The sequence below is a fragment of the Pholcus phalangioides genome, unplaced genomic scaffold (genome assembly GCF_987345545.1).
Source record: "Pholcus phalangioides strain wild (caught in Gottingen) unplaced genomic scaffold, Ppha-v1.0 ptg000007l_1, whole genome shotgun sequence".
Classification (NCBI taxonomy): domain Eukaryota; kingdom Metazoa; phylum Arthropoda; class Arachnida; order Araneae; family Pholcidae; genus Pholcus; species Pholcus phalangioides.
This window is the reverse complement of record NW_028301600.1, coordinates 22,276,136-22,297,890: the sequence shown is the minus strand read 5'-3', so window position 1 is coordinate 22,297,890 and position 21,755 is coordinate 22,276,136. Positions and strand designations below refer to the sequence as shown.

The 21,755-nt window shown below is 36.7% G+C and overlaps 1 protein-coding gene across 2 annotated transcripts in view; it reads left to right on the top strand.

Annotated features, from left to right (window-relative positions):
- The first annotated feature begins 438 nt into the window (after positions 1-438).
- Positions 439-21,755, top strand: part of LOC149085063 (neuroligin-4, X-linked-like) — a 300,822-nt gene continuing 279,505 nt past the window's right edge. For both annotated transcript variants that reach the window (XM_089232845.1, XM_089232846.1), the window contains exon 1: positions 439-1,804. In XM_089232845.1, the coding sequence (XP_089088971.1) occupies positions 1,372-1,804 (433 nt within the window). In that variant the 5' untranslated portion in view covers positions 439-1,371. The remainder of the gene's footprint in view (positions 1,805-21,755) is intronic.

The following is a 21,755-nucleotide window of genomic DNA, read 5'->3' as shown; positions in this document are numbered from 1 at the left end:
CAAAAATGAATTTTACGATAAAAATTGGGAGAGAGAGAGAATGAGAAAAAAGTTTGAAAAATAATGTGCTCTCCTAATATTTATAATAATATAAGTCTCCCCTAATATTTTTTATTATCTATATAAAAACGAGGACTTCCAAGAGTTTGGTTCTACGAATAAAATTTTCTGGTTCCGTGCGAGAAGTGAAAGAAGATAGAAAATTATAACATGAGACACGTTCGCGGAATAGTTTGTGCGAAGCCGAAGGCCCTTATATATACATATCTACGGGGACTTTGTGTTTATCCCTTAGAGATCGATCAAGAGACCGATTGGTAGGACGTCCGGCTCCGGCGAAGTCTGAAATGTTTTAACATCCCCGCGCTAAAAGTCGACTGCTCCAAATAAGACGGGCATGCGCCGAAAGAGCGCATTCACTGTGGTCGAGAAATTGGGCAGTAGACATGTGTCTCCGGCGCCGGCAGCAAGACGCCGATCCCAAAGCACGTTGTTGTTGTGTTCATCATTGACAGGCAGCCAAAGTTTTCTTCGACAGAAAAGAGCGTGTTTGGAGTTTATGCGACACGCGCCGGCCGATCGCCGCATGTCTTTCGGTCAAAGTTGTCGGAACGCGTTTCGCTGAAAATATTATCATTCTTGCGTTAAATACCGTGGGGGAAAAGAAATCTCCGGAGAAAACTTCGGTAAATAATCTTTTACCCTTACCGAGATAAACTTTTCGTTTCTTTTTTATTATTGAATGCTGACTGACAATCGCACGTGCTTTCTCTTCTCTCTCGAGTGTTTATAAAAACTTCGGGAGCTTTTCTGAGCCGTTCGAAAGAATCGATGAAAAATTAAACGCGTTTTATTTCAGAGGAAAAACATGATGATATTGTTGTTGAAAGCGAAGTAACGATGAAAAGGATGGAGGATCGAAAGAAAAGACAAGAATAAAAAGAACTACTCGAATAATTTTCGAAGCGGCGGGACATTCTTCTTGAAGAACTGCTTACTCTTCGACGCGGTACTTTTTCCTTGATAGTCTCCATTTAAATTCGTTCGCGAACAAAGAGACAGAGCGGTCATAAATCAACTTTTTCGCTCACGGAGAGACAAGCTAAAAGCGAGAAGAAAAGAAGTTTTAACCTTGATTTTTCTTCCGCCAAAGAAATCTGTGGCCCATTTTTCATTCTTTTGACCGGAACCACTGCGCCGTCCACAAGAGGATCATCCCGAGCGTAAGACGAAGATATACGATGATGCCTCATCCTCCGAGTCGCTACCGGCTTTCAGTTCTAAATGTGATCCGGGTGGCGTGAGACGAGTGTAACACGTGGTGGTATTATCGAGAGTATGTTTGCTGTGACCTGACGATTAAGTGACCACATGATGCCCTCTACTTTGTGGTGTTTGTTTTTCAGCCTGTTGCTGCTTTTGAGGTTGCACGAGGTTGAAGGCGATGGTACTCGCAGGGTAGCCTCGAAGCTCGTCAATACCAAGTACGGTCCCTTGCGTGGACTCACCGTGACTTTGCCTAACAGGAACATACCCCCTGTTGAAGTATTTCTGGGCATCCCTTATGCGAGCCCTCCTATAGGACACTTGAGGTTTATGCCCCCGGTTAGCCCGAATCAATGGCGGGGCGTACGTATCGCTGATCGCTTCGGACCAGTTTGTCCTCAGAGATATCCGGACATAAGAAATGAAACAGAATCTCTTCGACACATGCCAATAGGCAGACTGGAATATCTAAAAAGGCTTATTCCGTTTTTGAGGAACGAGAGTGAGGACTGTTTGTACCTAAATGTCTATTGCCCAGGTAAGTACCTTCATTACAAATCTATTGTCTTACTAGTAGTCTCTTGTGCAAGAGATAAACAAAACGTAGGTATTATTCATACCTAGCAACCTCGATATTAAACAATAATTGGAAATGCTACATTGAGCTTTGAATAAGGATACTATAACTAATCAAGTTGGAAATATATTACATTAATCGAACTAAAACTAGGCGTTTATTAACTCTAACAAAAATTTCATTTCAGTAGTCAAGCTGGTCAATCTTTGTTCTGTGCATGCTTACAATGGAATTTTCGTCAATAATGTTACATTATTTTTTGACAATTTCTTTTTAAATATTCTTCAGAGTTGCTAAAGTGGCAACTTCTTTTTGATACCACTTGTGTTTTTTAGAGTTTAGTAATTATTCAAAAAGGGTTTCTTTTTTTATTTCTATTTTGAGCTAAACTACATTATAATTGAAAATGAAGACTATATAGTATGCATGAAGAATTCTAATAGTCAAATCTGCATTAACATGAGTAATAATACAAGAATGTATGCCTCCGAAACAATGGTCCAGACTCTTTAGCCGAATTTTACAATGAGCAATAACAGTTTCAGTTTCAAAGTTCGAGTTTTCTATATACCAGATTAAAGTATTTTTATCTTTTCTTAAAAGTCATAATTGTTGTTTTATTTAATCTAAAATTTAATCTAAACTTTTATCCAAACATGCTTTATTTTGAAAGCACATTTCAAAACAATCGATTTAAAATCCATATCGTTCAATTACCAACTTCATTATTTCAACAATACTGAATTTTTTAGTAGAAGAAAAATTCATCATTATATTTATACTGAAAAATTTAAACAAAATACACGTGCAATAAATACTAAGTATATATTACCTATTGAAATATCGATTACAATCACATTTGTATTTTAAATGTAGATTAATTTATACAGAATACAATCCAAAGTTTGTAGCGTAATATAAAATATACGTACAAAATTTTAACCATAAAAAAAAAGGATCTTCTAAAAACATTATTTTACGAACAATCAAGATACTGTTACTGTGCAAACACGTTTTACGTGAGGAAAACATCAGTGATTCCCAAGGTACACCCAAGAAAAATAGGAAGGCTATAAATAATTTTAATGTTTATCAGAACAAAATACTAAACTCTCGTGTATACACATAGAAAATAAAAATAAAACGCGAGATATACATTCCCCGTTCCTTTTGAACACATTAACAATTCAGTGCTCTCAGTCACGAACTCACACATGAATATACCATCACTTCGAATAACACTCCCTAGAGACGGAAATTCTCGAAGCAAATACGACGGCAATAAAATAGTGTAAACAATAAGAAAAACATCAAGACTTAAATCATTACATGTTTTTTCTTCTTAAGAAAAAAAAAAATGGTGTAAAATGTCTCAATCTAGCTGATATCCGAACAATCAAAAAAGAAACCGCCATTTCTTTCATCTTTGTTAATCGTAAATTATTTTTTTGAATTTCAGTTGATTCAAAGGTTTTAACAAATAGCAAAACGGTTAGAAGATTAAGAAATAATATTAAAAAAAAACCCCATGGAATTCTAAGTATCGTTATCGTCCATGTCTTACTAATTAAAACAAAAAAAAAAACAGCTGAAAACGGAAGATTCCCTTTTAAGGCACAAACTTTTACTTAGTTTCATTTCCCTATGATTAATTAGCGAGTCGTGAACAATTCACCTTTCGATTCGTTGTCACAGAAAAATAATTATCAGAAAAGGTATAAAACTTTCTAGAAATATATATATATTTCTTCGAATGGATTCTTTTTTTAAAGATTCCTACAGCAATTGAAGAGAAAACATTAAAGTTTTGAACACGAGTTCGTTTCTAATTTAGTTTCTCTCGCACTTTTTTTACCCCGCGTTACCATACGTATAATATTTTATTTACTAAAAAAACTGTTTTTGTTTTGTTTGAAGAACGGGAATGTACCACGCAAAAGAAACTGTTAAACGCGTTATACGTGTTCTAGCTTAGATAGGATAAGAAAAGAAGAACACACTGATTCAAGGAAACCTTGATGAAAGTGATGTTCTTCGCCCAGTTTTCCCCTTTAGAAGTTTTGTTTTCTTAAAATGACTTTTCTACTCGAGGAATGCATTTTGGAGGAAAGTGTACGAGTATTCCGTGTAATTAGAATGCTACCAAAAGAGCGACTCGACAAAAAAAAAGGAACAAGAACCTAAATCTGTGCTGATGATGCGGTTGTTTTTTCTCATTTATCTTAATAAACACTCGAGACAAGGAACACGAAAAAACATTATATTTTTCTCTGGTAAATTCATCTGACTTACAAACTTACATTTTGTTTCGCAAAACATTATACTTTCTCCAAAAAACCCAAGAGAGAGAAAAAAAAAAGAACGAGTAAACACATCAAGGTTCTGGTGAAACTCTATTTGTCTTAATATACATATGCTTTTATTTCTCGTATAAGGAGAGACCAAAGAACTCTCGCTACGTTCACGAACGTAATCTACTCTCGGTAAACGGATCCTATATTCCGGCTTCTTTGCACGACGTTACTATCTAAGGTGAAAACATTTATTAAATTAGATACGAACGTAATATAATTACACGAAATAATCGAATAGGCAGATGAAACTTTTTCGCTAGGCTTAATCTAGGTTCGGCATCTAGTAAAGCGCGGCTGATAACTACGGACCATCAAAACATAGTTAATGGACGCGGTGGTATGGAAATCGAGAGATGTGACGAGCGAATGAAACGAGTCAGACGAATGGAAAGAAAGAAATATATACGCTCCTCTTCTGGCAGAAACAGCCTAACGACTTTGTGTCGGGTGGCATCGATACTGAAATCAATAACCGAGATCAACGTGTTAGCTTTCGTTCAAACACAAAAGTTCACGTTCCGTCCAAGGGTCAAAATGAAACAAAGAAAAGTTTTCTTCTGTTATTATTTAGTAATGTGTGCGGAAGAGTCACCGAAAATTCATCAGCAGTTCGACATGAGTGAGCGAATGAGCGAGTGAGTGAATTGATGAGCGAGAGAACGAGTGAGTGAGCGAATGAGTGAGTGAATGAGCAAGTGAACGAGTGAGTGAGTGAATGAGCAAGTGAACGAGTGAGTGAATGAATGATCGAATGAGCAAGTGAACGAGTGAGTGAGTGAATGATCGAATGAGCAAGTGAACGAGTGAGTGAGTGAATGATCGAATGAGCAAGTGAACGGATGAATGAGCAATGAGCAAGTGAACGAATGAATTAGCAATGAGCAAGTGAACGAATGAATGAGCAATGAGCAAGTGAACGAGTGAGTGTATGAATGATCGAATGAGCAAGTGAACGAGTGAGTGAGTGAATGATCGAATGAGCAAGTGAACGAGTGAGTGAGTGAATGATCGAATGAGCAAGTGAACGGATGAATGAGCAATGAGCAAGTGAACGAATGAATTAGCAATGAGCAAGTGAACGAATGAATGAGCAATGAGCAAGTGAACGAGTGAGTGTATGAATAAGTGAATAAGCAAGTGAACGAGTGAGTGAGTGAATGATCGAATGAGCAAGTGAACGAGTGAGTGAGTGAATGATCGAATGAGCAAGTGAACGAATGAATGAGCAATGAGCAAGTGAACGAGTGGGTGTATGAATAAGTGAATGAGCAAGTGAATGAGTGAGTGAATGGATGAATGAGTGCATGAATTATCGAGTGAGCAAGTGAAAGAGTGAGTGAGTGAACGGATGAGCGAAGTGATTGAGCGATTGACTGATTGAGCAAGTGAATGAACGATTGACGATCACTCGTTCACTTGCTCACTCGATAACTCATTCACTCATGTCGAACTGTTGTCGGTGAATTTTCCATCGATGTTGTTGGTCAATTGTTGATTGATGAATTTTTTCTAGTGGTGAATTGTTGGAGATGAATTTTTCGTAAATCATTTAGTAATAGGTCGTGACAGGGTGACACCTGGGATGAAACGTCAATAAACAATAACATTCTCATAAAGAGTAATGCTAAGAAATCTCAAATATCAACGAATATGCAATGAACTCGGATATAACAACACTTTTCGAACTTTCGGCTAACATTTTCCGAGTAGCGAGCACCTTTTAAGTTCAGCTTCCCCCGAAGTCTCCCATTTGTCAACTTGGATATACTGGGTATAGGGCCGCGACTAGAAGATTGGCGAGTTGGGACAAGCTTGCATTTTGGTGCCCCCCTTCCCTCCCCTATAATGTTGAAGGAGAGGTTAAAGGGTGAAATTTGCGCCCCTCTCCGGTCTGTGGCGTCCGGGATACTAGACCCGCCTGCTCCTCCCAATTTGCAGCCCTGACTAAGTGTTTGACCAAACGAATAGAATAAAAACCCTATTCAAATTTTGGATTTACTTGCGTTGTTATTGTTATTTCTAAAAACCCTATTGTTATATATTCCACAAATTCTCGAAAAAATATCGACGAAAGATTAATTAATTTGTGGTAGTTGAACCACAAAAAATAAATGATAAATGAGAAAATTTCAAAAATCAAAATTATCTCAATGGGTATCCTGCTGGACTCTCATCGTGAAGGTCCAGGTTCGAACCCCGTTGCCAGCACAGTGGTGGTCGGCTGAAGTTGGTTTTTTTCCGGTTTTCCAACTTCGAAGGGGTGAATGCGAGCTGATTGCTCATTTGGGAAAGTCCGCAGAAAGCAGGTAGACCCACAACATGATACTTACATAACATGAAAACTCGACCGTTAACCATCTCGACATCAAAATAATGAAAACAGATGGCAGCACCAGGAAGAACACGGAACACAAACACGACAGAAATACGTTAGGGCCATGTATATGCATACGATTATGCAACACGTTGCGACGTGCACCGATTCGTTAGAAATCGTGCAGAGGAATGTGTGCGAGGTGCATGTGCGGCTACGTAGTAGTAATAGATCGTCTTGAAAAAGTTCGCAGTGTTTTCTGTAGGTCATGTTTCAGCTGTTGCTGAATTTTTTTTTTGCAACAAAAGAAATTTGACAGTCTACCGAGATGTCCAGTTTGGATTTTATGTAATTGGTGTCTTTTGAATATTTCTACAGAGTGAAACCATCGAATTTTGGGAATCTTCAATGACAAGCGGCTTAGGTTTTGTGAACATTGTTCAGCGGTGGCCAGAAAAATGAGCAGAATGCTGGGAGGGGGGGGGGAGAAGGTTTATTCTTAAAAAGTTGTCATTGCGTTCTCCTAAGGTCATTCTTCTTTGTTCCAGAGGGTTAGTCCGGCCTGGACTGGAGTATGCCGTAAGGTTTTGGGGACCATACCTACAGAGAGACATAGATCTTGAGGGTATGCAGAGAAGAGCTACGCGTGCTCTTGTTGGCACACAAGGCTTGATCGTTATGCAAACACCAAACATGGCCCCGCTCTTCCCTTGTTCGATATAAGCAGGCTACCTCGCGGATGATCGTTATGAAGAAAGATTTGAATTATTTAATATGCTTACATTGGAGGAACGTAGGTGTCGGGGTGATATAATACACCGTCAATCGACTGTTTCGACAGGGGAACACCTTCATCGTTTAGTAAAGGTCAATTTTAGGTTGTGCCGTAGCTGGGAGTTTTTCCTCTAATAGGGTTGCTGATAAATGGAATAGATTACCTCTGGGAGTCGTGAATTATAACACAATTGACACGCTTAAAAAGAAGTATGATGAACATGGGGGGATAAATCGAGCTATTCATACTTATATTAGAAAACCATAATCTTTTTTATGGGCAGTTATATATTAATTTTATTTTCGAGATATATGCTTTTATACACCTCGGTACGGGTTGGTAAATTTTGGTTATATATGACATCTATGTTTTTTATGGGCATCATTTTTCGGCCACCTCGTTGGGCAATTCGGCTGTTGTGGCCTTTTTTTTTCTATTTGTATAAAGATATGAAAGTTGAATTTTATTCAATTAATGTTTCTTTGAATTTTTTTCAAAATAATTGTGATGTGTTTTTCAAATTTGTATAAGTAGCAAATATTCTAGAAAATTGTTGCTTTATGTGTGAATCAAAATTTCATTGGATTTGTGAAGTATTATATCCGAAAATTCCATTCTAGTAGATGAGGATAAGAGTTGAAGGCATGTTACAGCATGGTCCTTGGGCTTCTAGCCAGATTTTTCACGGGCCCATTCATAGTCAATTTACAGTGTGAAAAAAAATGATAAGAATCGTTGGGGGCCCATCGCTGGAGCAGTGTCAGGCCCACCCTCGTGGAGTTCATGTGTCGAAAAAAAAATTCAAAATTGACCACCTCCTCCTAACCAGATCATGACCCTCCGCTCTGTCTCAACGAAGATATGTAAGCAGCTGTAAATAAAAAGATTCTCGGATTTTGTAAGAATACAATTTACAAACATTTTGTGAAAATAGTCGGAGGAAAACGACGTGAATCCATATTTACCGTGTGACATGTGTGTTTCTAAAATGCACTGAAAAGAACATATTTTGCTTTGGACATCCAAAAAAGTTTCTTGAGATAGGCTGGAATGTTTCATCATATATACCATTCTGACCAGACATGACATCATTTTACTTTCATTTGTTTTGCTCCCATCAAAGTTGTTCATGTTGAAAATCAATCGCTGAAGTGATCTGTCAAAAGACAGATGCTTGCAAAAATATGAACTTTTTGTCCCTGAAACAGATAAATTTCACAAAAATGAAATTTTAAGAATACCTATAAACAGTTTAAATTTACTGAAAATTCTTTAAACAGTTTAAATTTACTGAAAATTCTTTAAACAGTTTAAATTTACTGAAAATTCTTTAAACAGTTTAAATTTACTGAAAATTCTTTAAACAGTTTAAATTTACTGAAAATTCTTTAAACAGTTTAAATTTACTGAAAATTCTTTAAACAGTTTAAATTTACTGAAAATTCTTTAAACAGTTTAAATTTACTGAAAATTCTTTAAACAGTTTAAATTTACTGAAAATTCTTTAAACAGTTTAAATTTACTGAAAATTCTTTAAACAGTTTAAATTTACTGAAAATTCTTTAAACAGTTTAAATTTACTGAAAATTCTTTAAACTGTTGTCTTTTGCTCTAAAACTTACAAGTATTTCAACAAATACTGAATCAGCTCGAGGAAGAAACTACTATGAAAATATTCACGTTTACATTATTATAATTAAGCAGTGAATTCTCGTGAAGTGTACACACACGCAGCAGTACTTTAGCAAAATAATAACACTAGATAACAAATTTTGAAAATTTTTCTGCCTCCTGAATAAAACAGTCATTTCTTTTGTAATTCGGTGTGCTAAACACGAATCTAACCATAAAAAAGTTGAATTGGCTTCGGTTCTCTTTGTAATTTCACATTTAATACATATATATACAGTCGACGCTCGATGGAACAAACCCCTTCGTCCCGTCGAAAACGGACGTTATATTGGGAGGGTGGTTATATCGAAATTAGAACATACATTATAGTCGTTCTGTGAAAACATTTGGGACTTATCCACCGGTCAATGATCCTACCGGTCATTGTAATGGAATGGTCGCGATAACGTAGGGCCGTTATAAGGAGCGTCGATTGTAGTAGTGTACTATACACAATACAAATACATTGAAACACTATGGAAAAAATTATAAACATGAAAAAACAACAACATAATTACATAGAAGCACAATATTATTATGCATAGGATCCCAATATTAATATGCATAGAAACACAACACAAATACATAAAAACACAACAAAAATGCATAGAAACACTAATATATTACAGCACTATAGTTCATTCTTTTTTAACATGGTAATATTTCCCCGATAAAATGGTCGATAGAACTTTTCTATGCTAATATTCATATTCAGCAGGTCAAAATCATTCAGAAATTTGTATTAACATGTTGGACTTTCACGTGGGCACTATCATTGTTGTCCCCAGACACCGCTCGTAAAGCACATTTTTAACACTTAGCGTGGTAATATCTCCAAAAAAGGCAGATAGAACTTTTTCATCGCGATATTTGCACTCAGCAACACAAAACCATTCAGAATCACGTATTTTCATGTCGGACGCCCTTTCATTGCTGTTCACAGATACCGCTCGTAAAGCACTCCTTTTCAGGGCTATATAGTAATAGCTGTTTCATTTCTTTGATGTTGTCGCCTCGGATAAGTGGGCGTGGTCTCCGAGCCGCTGTGTGGCGTCACTTTTTTTCTCGCAGACAACATCTCTTCAATACAATACATTTTGTGAGCTGGATTTTCAAATTTTAGTTGCTTACTTTACCGTTTTTTACCGCCAGTGATCTCTCGTTTATAGTGTTGTTTTAGTGTCACTGATATGCTTGGGTGGTATTTATAATATTTTTTGTGATACTCTTGTGCAAATCAGAGACAAACAAATATGAGTTGTTGCGCGATTGCAACATTCAAGAACAATTCTTGGATAAATATCCTTTGGTGGGTTAACATTGAAGTCGGAGACGTGGAGAAGAACTGTTGATAGCTGCGAAAGAGTTTTTAAATCTTTCCATGGCGAGCGTGAGACTTTCGACCATAGAAAAGGTGTTATTAAAGAGCTGAAAGAGACTCACGAAGGAGTTTTCTGATATATGCCCACAAGCTATATACATTTATTCTAGGATAAGGAATTTTATCAGAATTAAAAGTTTGAATGGGGATAAAAAGTGCATTCGGAAAGAGATGAAAAAAGCAAAGAAATGGAGAGAGATAAAATCTAAGAAATAGTTGGTAAGTAATTAATGTGTCTTTAATATTAGCATTCAAGATAATAATAAGTTCAAACATTTTATATATTAGGATTGTTTTTTTTGCCTCTCCCACGATTTTATGCTGCTGTTGCATTTGTAATAACGAAGTGCAAAGCTTTTAAAAGCTACACCTAAACAAAAAGGTAATGCAAAATTATTCGAATTTTCAGAAGATAATTGAAATTATTTGTCTCGAGTTGGCTTTCAATCAATCCAATAAAGTTAACGTACGTGATTCAACTGACATGGATCCGAGAAAAATATTATTAGAGGAATAAGCAAATGCAAAACTTCATATTTTAAATGTTTAAATGGTTGAACGAAGCTAGTCAATAAATAAACAGATACTAATGAAAATAATCGAAAAGGTAATTTTGGAAAAAAATTCAGTAAAATGGGCAGTAAAGCGAATGTACCGTAATTAACAAGGTATCAAACTCGGTTCTGCAGGTTAATGACGTCATGCGTGACGTCACCTGGTACCGCCTCGTGAGACAGCCCTTTTTATATGTCCCTGACTTTTTTCACACTTTACATGATAAGACCTAAAAAAAAAGAGCCAATAAAACTTTTTCATAGTAATATTCGTGTTCAGCAAGTTAAAATCACATTCGGAATTGTATACTTCCATGTCGGACGTAATTTTATTGTTGTCCAGTGTAATTAGAAATTGAACATAATGAACTGACCATTTTGCTATAATAACTTAGAGCGTAAAGAGACATCGCACGCTTAGTATTATTGTATAAGAGCGAAATATTGCCATTAAAAGAGTTGTGCCTACAACATTGCTTCTAAACTCTTATTAGGTGAATACGCCTCTTTGTGCAGTGTAACAGATGGCCCCTCCTATATTATTCAAGAATTATATTACAAGCGAGTGTCACAATCCCTTGCCTTTATATAGATTAAGTTGAGTTTAATAGTTCACCTGATAACAAATAGAATAGAGGTTTTTGTTCGAAGTTAGATATGATCATATGCTGGGCGGAAACATAATAATAGGATTTGTGGTTATTGGAATAACACTTTGAATCGTGTGCAAGAACACTACTACTACTACTACTGCTGCTGCTGATCCTATTTGGAATGTTTCTCATCTAGTTTCTGCGCTAATGAGTAGAATGATTATAACGCGAGATTTGTGGAAAGGAAACATGACCGTACAATAGAAGCTGAACACACAACCTCTAGCACTCAATCGAATATCGGAATTGACAATGCAAAACGCGATAGGTTACTAACAACTCCTCCCAACGGAACGGAATATCTTTTGTGTACTAAATAAAGCTGCCAAATATATATTTAAAGCTTTTATCGTCATCATAATAACGAATATCAACGTGCAAGTTTCATAGAAACTAGATTGACATCTAATTTGAGTCAATAAATTTATAAATGGCATTCGTAACAAATGATTTGAAAATACGTATTAACATAAAACGACTATAATATATATATTTTTGAGCAATCAGCAATAATCAATTTTATTAATCAATTCGCAACAATAAATACAAATTTACAGATATTACAAACACAAATTAATGCTGAAACATGACTAGAATACAACAATGAAAGTTATATATATATGTTTATGAGTAGTCCAGAGGCAGAGGTTTTTTTTTACTCGTACTAACTATCAGAAGAAAATTAGATACAGTTAATGACTAAACAATGTTTTAAAGCAGTGTATTTATCGAAATTCAGTGGCAAATATAGATTATATTCGGCCCGGTTCACCTCGGGTTATTGAGACTGCTGCACATGTGAAAACATGATTGCAAGTGACAACGCCAAGAAATATTTGCGTTATAAATGTGCTAAAAACCCGTATCTAAAAATAAACTTCAATATTTGAAATGGTTGATATGTACTGAAATAAAGTACAATTCGAATTCTTACTGTAAAATTATTCTTGACACATTTTAGCAAAAATAAAAGAATCCTTTTTGAATCGAATCAACACTATATTATTTCTCGGGCATGAATAAGTCCACGAACATTAAGGTATCCGCCCACGTTTGAGAGCACTTTTCTATAAAATGGTACTGGAGTGAACTTTCATAACATTTTTTGATAGGAAGTGCCCCAAAATGTTGAAAACACCAATACATTTTGGACTGCCTTTGTCATTTTCTATGGAAGTCATTTTATGTCAAATTTTAAGTAAAAATCATGTAATATTCGAAATACGGTTGTAAAAAATTCTATGAACGGAATGTTTTTTTATTTTCACAATACATTTATCTAGTAATGGTGCAAGTCATAAACCGAAATTTAAATGATCGTATATAGACAGACACTGTAAATAGATGTAAATAGACAAATATATAATATAGACCTCATATTTTGATTCATATAACAAATATATGGCAAAATATAATATTAAAATTTCGTAACGACATAATAATTTTTAGAAAAACATTTCAGAAATGAACATGATTTTTAGAAAAAAATTTCAGAAATGAACATGATTTTTAAAAAAACATTTCAAACTCAATAAAATATCAAAAAATGTCATTCTTCGTAAAGCACATTTAAAGTTTTATTCACGGTTTATTTGTATTTAAAAATGCAACACTAAAGTGGACGTAATTTCAATACTAAGCTTCCTATAAACAGAACAAGACTCGATTTGGAATCGCAACAAACAGGGCTTTTATATAAAAAAAATGAATAAATAAAAATCAATATTTTCTGCCAAAATGACGTTTTCAACGTAGTCGGATCCCTTATATAAGAAGGTTTATTTTTATACGATGTTTAATTAAGAGATGATTATTAATTTAACGCGGTAACGTCATCGGAAAAAGTTATAAAAATCGAGTAAATATATTTACCTGTTGTCGGAAACCATGAGCAAATTTCTGTCGGCGAAAGTTTATTTAATAGCGAGTACGAGAGGAAAACACCTGGTTAAACAGAAAGTTCGTTCCTTAATGAGAATGCATTTTTTTTTTGCCGAGATTAGGCTTAGTGTAAATCACTGTAAGCTGCCATGTTTTATAACAACACTCTTGTCGAAGCAAAAGCGTCGTCCCCTGGATGGTCGGTGATTAGATGATGGTAAAAAAATAAATAAAAAGAGCAACGGGGAAAAGAGATGTGAAGTGCACACATATATACTATAGCTATCTTGGTGCAAGAATAAATAAATTTCTCGCCTTCATTTCAGCATATACAGAGCTCAAGACTGTCATTACCGCTGGGAAAATCCAGCTGGAGACAGCAATTTCCCCTCTTCAAATATTACTAGAACAAGCAAGTGAAAAACATTAAAAATGGTGAAAATAAAAAACAGAGGAAGCTTCTTCTGAAGCCTTCTCTGATTTGTTCTATGCAAATACGCACGAGAAAAAGAGAGAGAGAAACTATTAAAATTTATTTTACTCTTGATTTCTTAGTGTGTGTACATATACAAGCAAAATAACGCTGTTTAGTGCTTCCAATTAATGCCGAAGAGAGTGTGTAAGAAAAATTCATCTCCGTAAAGTTTCACCGCCACGCGATTCACCGAAAGCAAAATTCACCACTGGGAAAACTCACCGACGCGACAATTCATCGCAAGAAAAATTCACTGACCGACAATTCACCAAAAGGAAAATTCAACACTTGACAAAATGAAAATTCAACACTTGACAAAAGGAAAATTCAACACTGGGAAAATTCACCGACGTGACAATTCATCACTAGGGAAATTCACCAACCAACAATTCATCACTAGGGAATCATTCAATCTAGGGTTGGTAGGTGAATACCTATCAACCCTATACCAATTAGGTGAATACCTACCAACAATTCATCACTAGGGGAATTTACCTACCAACAATTCATCACAAGGGGAATTTACCTACCAACAATTCATCACTAGGGGAATTTAACTACCAACAATTCACGACCCCTATATACACCGAAAGGAAAATTCACTGACCAAAATTCATCAACAGTGACATTGTGAGTGAGTGGAGGAGCAGGTGAGTGAGTAAATAGCAAGTGAGTGATTGATCACACAAGTGAGTCAGGGAATGATTGATCGAGTGAGTCAGGGAGTTGGTGAGTGAGCAGATGGGCATATGAGTGATGGAGGGAGTCACTCATTCGGTCACTCACTCAATCACTCACCCATATAGTCACTGACTCGCTCAATCACTCACTCACGCATTCACCGGTTCACTTATATGGTTACTGAATCGCTCACTTACACTTGGTCACTTATACAAATAACGATTACAAGGCCACAACAGGCAAAATGCCCAACGAGGTGGTTGAGAAGAATTTGCCCAACAGAAAACCCAAGGCGCTCGTCAATGAGAATTCCCAAATCGGTGACTCTATATGGTCATTTACTCACTGAATAGATCGGTCATTTACTCACTGAATAGATCGGTCATTTACTCACTGAATAGATCGGTCATTTACTCACTGAATAGATCGGTCATTTACTCACTGAATAGATCGGTCATTTACTCACTGAATAGATCGGTCATTTACTCACTGAATAGATCGGTCATTTACTCACTGAATAGATCGGTCATTTACTCACTGAATAGATCACTCATTCATTCACTACCTTTATCGCTAGTTTATTCATAAATTTATTCTCTCACTCGCTCACATATTCACTCAGCACTCACTTGCTGAATCGCTCGGTCACATACACAGTGGTGACGAACTACTGCCGGTGAATTTTCCCAGCAGTGACTTTTCCATCGGTTAGTTTTTGTCGATGAATTCTCCTATCTGTTAATTGCGTGACGGTGAATTTTCCTTTCCCTATCGGTTCATTGCGTGACGGTGAATTTTCCGGCAGTGAATTGTTGTCGGTAAAATTTCCTATTGGTTCGTTGTGTGACGATGAATTTTCCTATCGGTTAATTATGTGACGCTGAATTTTCCAGCAATAAATTGTTGTCGTGAATTTTCCTACTGGTTCGATGCGTGACGGTAAAGTTTTCGGTAGTGAATTGTTATCAGTGAATTTTCCTATCGGTTAATTGCGTGACGGTGAATTTTCTGGCTGTGAATTGTTATCGGTGAATTTTCCGTGAATCCGAAGAGAGAATATTATTTCTTCTTTCACACCAAGGGGTTATCGCATCAACCTCTCGGTAAGTATAAAAATACTGCCGTTCGGAATCAGCAATAAATTGTTGGTCCAGATCTATATTAGCCCTCGCGTGAAGAAAATGACCATGTTCTGACAAAAATGATCAAATATTTCTCCTTTGGATTTTTCAATGGTGGAATTCTTAAACAACTATGACTTAAATTGGTCTGGCTCTGAAATTTATATCATTCTAGTTTCGATTTGAACGCCCAAAGCGGCAAAATGTGGATTTCAACTTCTTACCCGCGCTAATTTACATTGATGGAATAGACATTTTGCCTTAGCTGTTTTCTGAATTAAAAACGGCTAATCTTATGAATCAGGATGACAGTGCTTTCCGATATAACATTTCCTTGCGGTTTTATAAGATATAAATTACGAGGAACACGCACACTCGATTTGTTAGTGCCACAAGTGATAGCGTTCAATTGATTCGGATTAATCAGCTTTCGAAATGGAAACCTTCGGAGAATTGAACGTATGAATATGTTAATGTCACATGGGAAATAACGATTCTCTCTGTCTCATACACTTAATTACGCTGAAGAGATTTTAATACAACACCAGTGTGGTTTGACCGTGTCGGAGAGAGAATTAGGTTTAGATAAGACGGGCGATTTTCTAGAAGACCGTAATTTCACTGGTGGGGTTGGGGTGGTCTTGCCGTATTAATTAGTTGACGATGAATTATATTTTGCCTAAAATCGAATTAAAAATAATATGCCAATATTCACTAAGACTAGGAATATATAGTAATCTAGATTCACTTTTTTTTTTTGATACAGAACCACAAATTTTGACAATGTTTCTGCTTCCGAAACAAAAAGTGTCATTTCTTACGCAATTCTGTGTGTTGATGAACACTGATATGAACATAAAAAAAATTGGATTGGCTACGGTTTTCGCTGAAATCGCACATTTAATACTATTTGATAACGCGATACGGTAGAACCTCTCGATAACGCACACCAATGGGACCAAAGGTTTTGTCCGCTAACGGGAGGTAGGAATATACAGTGGAACCCCGTTTGCCTTCGTTCGCAATTGGTTCCAGGGCCGTCTTAAGAGCATCATTGGCCCCCGGACCAAGTGATTTTCCTGAGGCCATACGAGGCAAATTCTTGAAAACTTCAACCAGATCTCATTTTTGTGAGACTCTTTCTTCGCTTGAGGCCCCAGGGCCGTGCCCGGGTGGGCCCATGCCTTAAGACGACACTGATTGGTTCCTATCCATTTTAATGTTAAAATTATGTGTTACAATATAGGGTGCATAGGTAACAAGGCGCATGGTATTTTACTGGTGAACCGTTGGTCCTAGAGGCAGGGCCGTCTTAAGAGCATCACGGGCCTCCGGGCCAAGTAGTTTTTCTGAGGCCCTACCAGGTAAATTCTAGAAAATTTCAACTAAGTCTCATTTTTGTGAGGCCCCTTTTCTCTTGGGGCCCCCGGGCCGTGCCCGGGTGGGCCCATGCGTTAAGACGGCTCTGCCTAGAGGCATACTTCCAATTAGAAAAAGTATTCGAATAACGTGTATAGTAGGCTACTCAGACATGTCATTCATGTTGCAAGGGGTTTTATAATTATTAAAATAAAAATTCTAACTTATACGGACACCCCGCGCTCAAGAACACAATTACAAAGTTATTGCTTTGCCTCTCCTGATGCCAACAAAAAAAAGTTTCTAAGTGCAATATTGACTGAGATATTTGAATTCGAAAAAGGGAGGTAAGTTGGAAAAAACTGCGTGAAATGCGGGTATAGTGGTTTACCCGTATTTAATACGGATAAATCGTTTTTTACCCGCAATTTTTCCCAATTTTCCTCCGTTTCGAATTCAAATATCTCGATAAATATTTCACTAAGAAACGTGGAATTTTTTTTGTTGGCATCAGGAAAGACAGAGCAACAACTATATAATTGGGTTCTTGAGCACGGGGTGTCTGTATAAGTTAACATTTTTATTTTAATAATTATAAAACCCCTTGCAACATGAATGACATGTCTGAGTAGCCTACCATACACGTTATTCGAATACTTTTTCTAATTGGAAGTATTCCTCTAGGACAAACGGTTCGCCAGTGAAATACCATACGCCTTGTTATCTATGTACCGTGTATATACACCGTGATACACCGGTGGTTATGCATAATCACTAATCGTCTCGATAAGGAAAGTTTCATTAAGTTTCACTACATTTGGCACTTTTACCGGTGATTATGCATAATTCTTAAATAAAGTTGGAAAGTCTGATAAATGTGGAGAAATTTATAACCTTTCTTCTCTCTTCATTAAATCAATTAATTATTTTTCCCGCGCATGATACGTGCACTACGCATATTTTGCAATAAAAACTAAGTTAAAATAAGTGTGAAGTTGGTAAAAAACATCCATAACAACATTATCAGTCTTGTAACGTTGGCTTTTTTCACAATGTTATCAACAAACAAAACCAACACATTACCATTCGAATTCACCATCCTGGACCATAGTTATGTTCAGTTAATTTAGTAATTAATTGACGAGCTATCATTTTTACCAACACCAGCTTGGGATTAAACATAGCCTTAGTCGAATATGATAAATTTTTTGGTTTATGACCAAAACCAATAAATTAAAGTTTGGGAAAAAAATTAGAGTCTGCCTGATTTTACTGTCCGCTGTCGAAATTGTCCGCGAACGTGGAGTAAAATACATTAAATCCCTATTCCACGGGACCGGGGATCAGAAAAGTCACCATTAGAGAACGGACGATTTCGTAACGAAAGCGTTTTACGTTATATTTCGAGAGATTCGCGACGCATGTAAAGGACATTGCTATCGTCCATTAGCTATTCTAAAGAAAAATCTGATGATATCAATTTAATTATATCATTACCTGCCATGCGATTTAACACACAAAAACGTATTCGTGTCAAAACTTGTGGCCGTGTCTCTATTACACAAATACCCCAGTTTTTTTTTAAACATTTAAAGTGGTAATACTCCAAAACGAGCCACAATAAAACCTTTTCATGGTCGTATTCATTCTCAACAGGTCAAAATCATTAGGAATTGTCTATTTTCATATCAGACACATGACATGCCACTATTACCCGCAAAGCACTTTTTTAACGTTTAACATGATAATTTTTTATAAACGAGCCCCAATAACAATTTATCATGGTAATATTCAGAAGTTCAAAACCATTCGGAATTTGCATATTTTTGTGTCGGGCGTAATTTAATTGTCCAGTATACGACAATTTTATGGGAACAACTCACGTGAATAGGTAGTGTTTGGAACCAGTAACAAGGTCGATGTTATACGATTTTTCTGTGAGATGTAATGGAATTTTGCGATTTTGTCTGTTAGTGGAGCTAAGATTAGATTTTTCTAGGAGAGGAGGCTTGATGACAAAATATGTAAACATCTACGCTACGTTTCTTAACAACAACGAGGTCTTCGGGCTCCATCGCGAGGGATTCGTCACCTTGAGGCGTCATTAGGATCCCGGAGTAAATTGGCTAACGTCGGGGAGGCGCTCAATTTATTTCCAAGCTCAAAATTATACTATAGCTTCGTTTAATAGTACACTCGAGTTCAGCAAACAAGCCTTACACGTATCCAACCTCAGAGAACAGTAAATTAAGTTCCGAGAGAGTTATTCGTGGAATGAGTTTGAGATATACATATCATATTCTGCAAACGATGGGAGAACGTAGTGGAGACAAGCATTTTCCGTAAATCAATGTCAAGTGAATCGCCGTAGATAGGATGATCGTCATGACTCTGTGACAACGAGAACACTAAGGAATTTCGTGCTATAGCTTATGTTCTAACATTTACCTATATAAAGCGAAATTACATGCTCTTACAACACTGAAAAAAAAACAGTAAATACTAGTTTATTGTTGAAGCAAATAGTATATATGGATAAAAGAAACATACAAAAAAAAATATTGAGAAAATGCATCATTTGACCAGATCAACAATTAACACTTAATTTGAATTTACTAAATATAATAAAAATATTCTAAAAATACAGCCACACCCGCTTATAACGAGGAGCTTGTTACCTGCAAAAATGCTTGTTATATCCGGCCAGTCGCTGTATTCGTTTTTTCAAGTCAAAAAACTAAAAGTTTTGACATTATTCGTGCTTTTAGCTATTGCAAGTGTATGTAACATTCATGATCAATTTTTTTCTATATACAGGGTGCATAGGTAACAGGGCATATGACATTTTATTGGTGAACCGTTGATCCCAAACAAGGGCGTAGCCAGGGGGGTGGGACTTGGGGGTCTGGTCCCCCCCCGAAATGTGAGAAAATGACCGAAAAAAGGGAAAAAGATGGCCAAATCTATTGTTCTGTCACTTTGGTCCCCCCCCGAAATGAAAGTGGTCCCCCCCCGAACGAAATTTCTGACTACGCCCCTGATCCCAGATGCATACTTTCAATTAGAAAAAGTATCCAAATAACAAGCAGTACTGAGATATGTCATTCATGTTGCAAAGGGTTGTAGGGCGTGGTATGCCAGGTCGATACGATACTCGCCTAACGTATCAAAGAATGTTCAGAAGTGTCACGCATTCGATACCCGGTTCGTCCTTGTCAGAAAACTTTCCCGACACAGGGGCACAACAGAAACGGCAACATGACCACAGAAAAAGATGCTACCGCAGAAAGTCCCGCAGCACACCTCTTGGTGAGTATAAAAAAGGCTGGAAATCGGCCGTTCGGAATCGGCAGTTAATTGTAGTTCCCGGTCTAATGAGTCCTCGTGTGCAGAAAATGACGGTGGTGCGACAAAAATGATCAAAACAGAGGGTTTTTATAGTTATTAAAATATATAAAAATGTTAACTTGTACTCAAAAAACACCAATTAGAAAGTTGTTTCCCAGTCTCTCCTGATGCCAACAACAAATATTACACAGTGTAATATTTACTACGATATTCGAATTTTAATAAACGGAGGAAAGTTGGGAAAAAATAGCATTAAATACAAATAGGGTATCGATGGAATTACTAGCAAATTCGCAGATGATGTGAAGCTAATGGGGGTAATCGGGAATGAAAGCGATAGGGAGTTGCTCCAGACCAACTTAAACAAGATTGCAGCATGGGCAAATGAATGGAGCATGACGTTTAACGTAGATAAGTGCATGGTCGCTCATTTTGGTTCGAACAACCAACGGTTCTCTTACGAGTTGAATGGTGTCACTATCCCGGATGCAACTAGAGTCACCGATTTGGGAATTCTCATTGACGAGCGACTTAAGTTTTCTGAACATTGTTCAGCGGTTGTCAAAAAATCGAATAGAATGCTTGGTCTCATTTTCAAAAAGGTCTCTTCGCGTTCTCCTAAAGTCATTCTTCCTCTTTTTCGAGGCTTAGTTCGTCCTGGACTGGAGTATGCTGTAAGGTTTTGGAGACCATACCTACAGAGGGACATAGACTTGGTTGAAGGGGTGCAGAGAAGAGCTACGCGTGTCCTTATTGGCACACAGGGCTTGAGTTATGAAGAAAGACTTCATTTTTTGAATATGTTTACATTGGATGAACGCAGGTGTCGAGGAGATATGATCGAAGTGTTCAAAATTTTCAATGGGATGGATAGGATGGACCATGAACTTTTAGTACACCGCCAATCGACTGCTTTTACAAGGGGACACCAGTATCGATTGGTGAGGGACAATGCAAGGTTATGGTGTCGCAGGGAATTTTTCTCCAATAGGGTTGTTAATAAATGGAATAGCTTACCCCCGGAGGTAGTAAATTGTAACACAATTGACACGTTTAAAAAGAAATACGATAAACATGTTGGGGTAAATCGAGAAGCTATCCATTCTTAGAATAAGACAACCATAAGTAATCTTTATGGGCATCGTATAATATTTTATCATGTGTATATATTGTTTGTAATTTGTGTTAATTGCATTTTTAATTGGGTTGCTGTATTTTTGAAACATATGACAACCATATTTTTATGGGCATCTTTTTATCAGCCACCTCGTTGGGCATTTTGCCTGTTGTGGCGTTGTATTTGTATTTGTATTTGTATTTGTATAAATACAACGCCACAACAGGC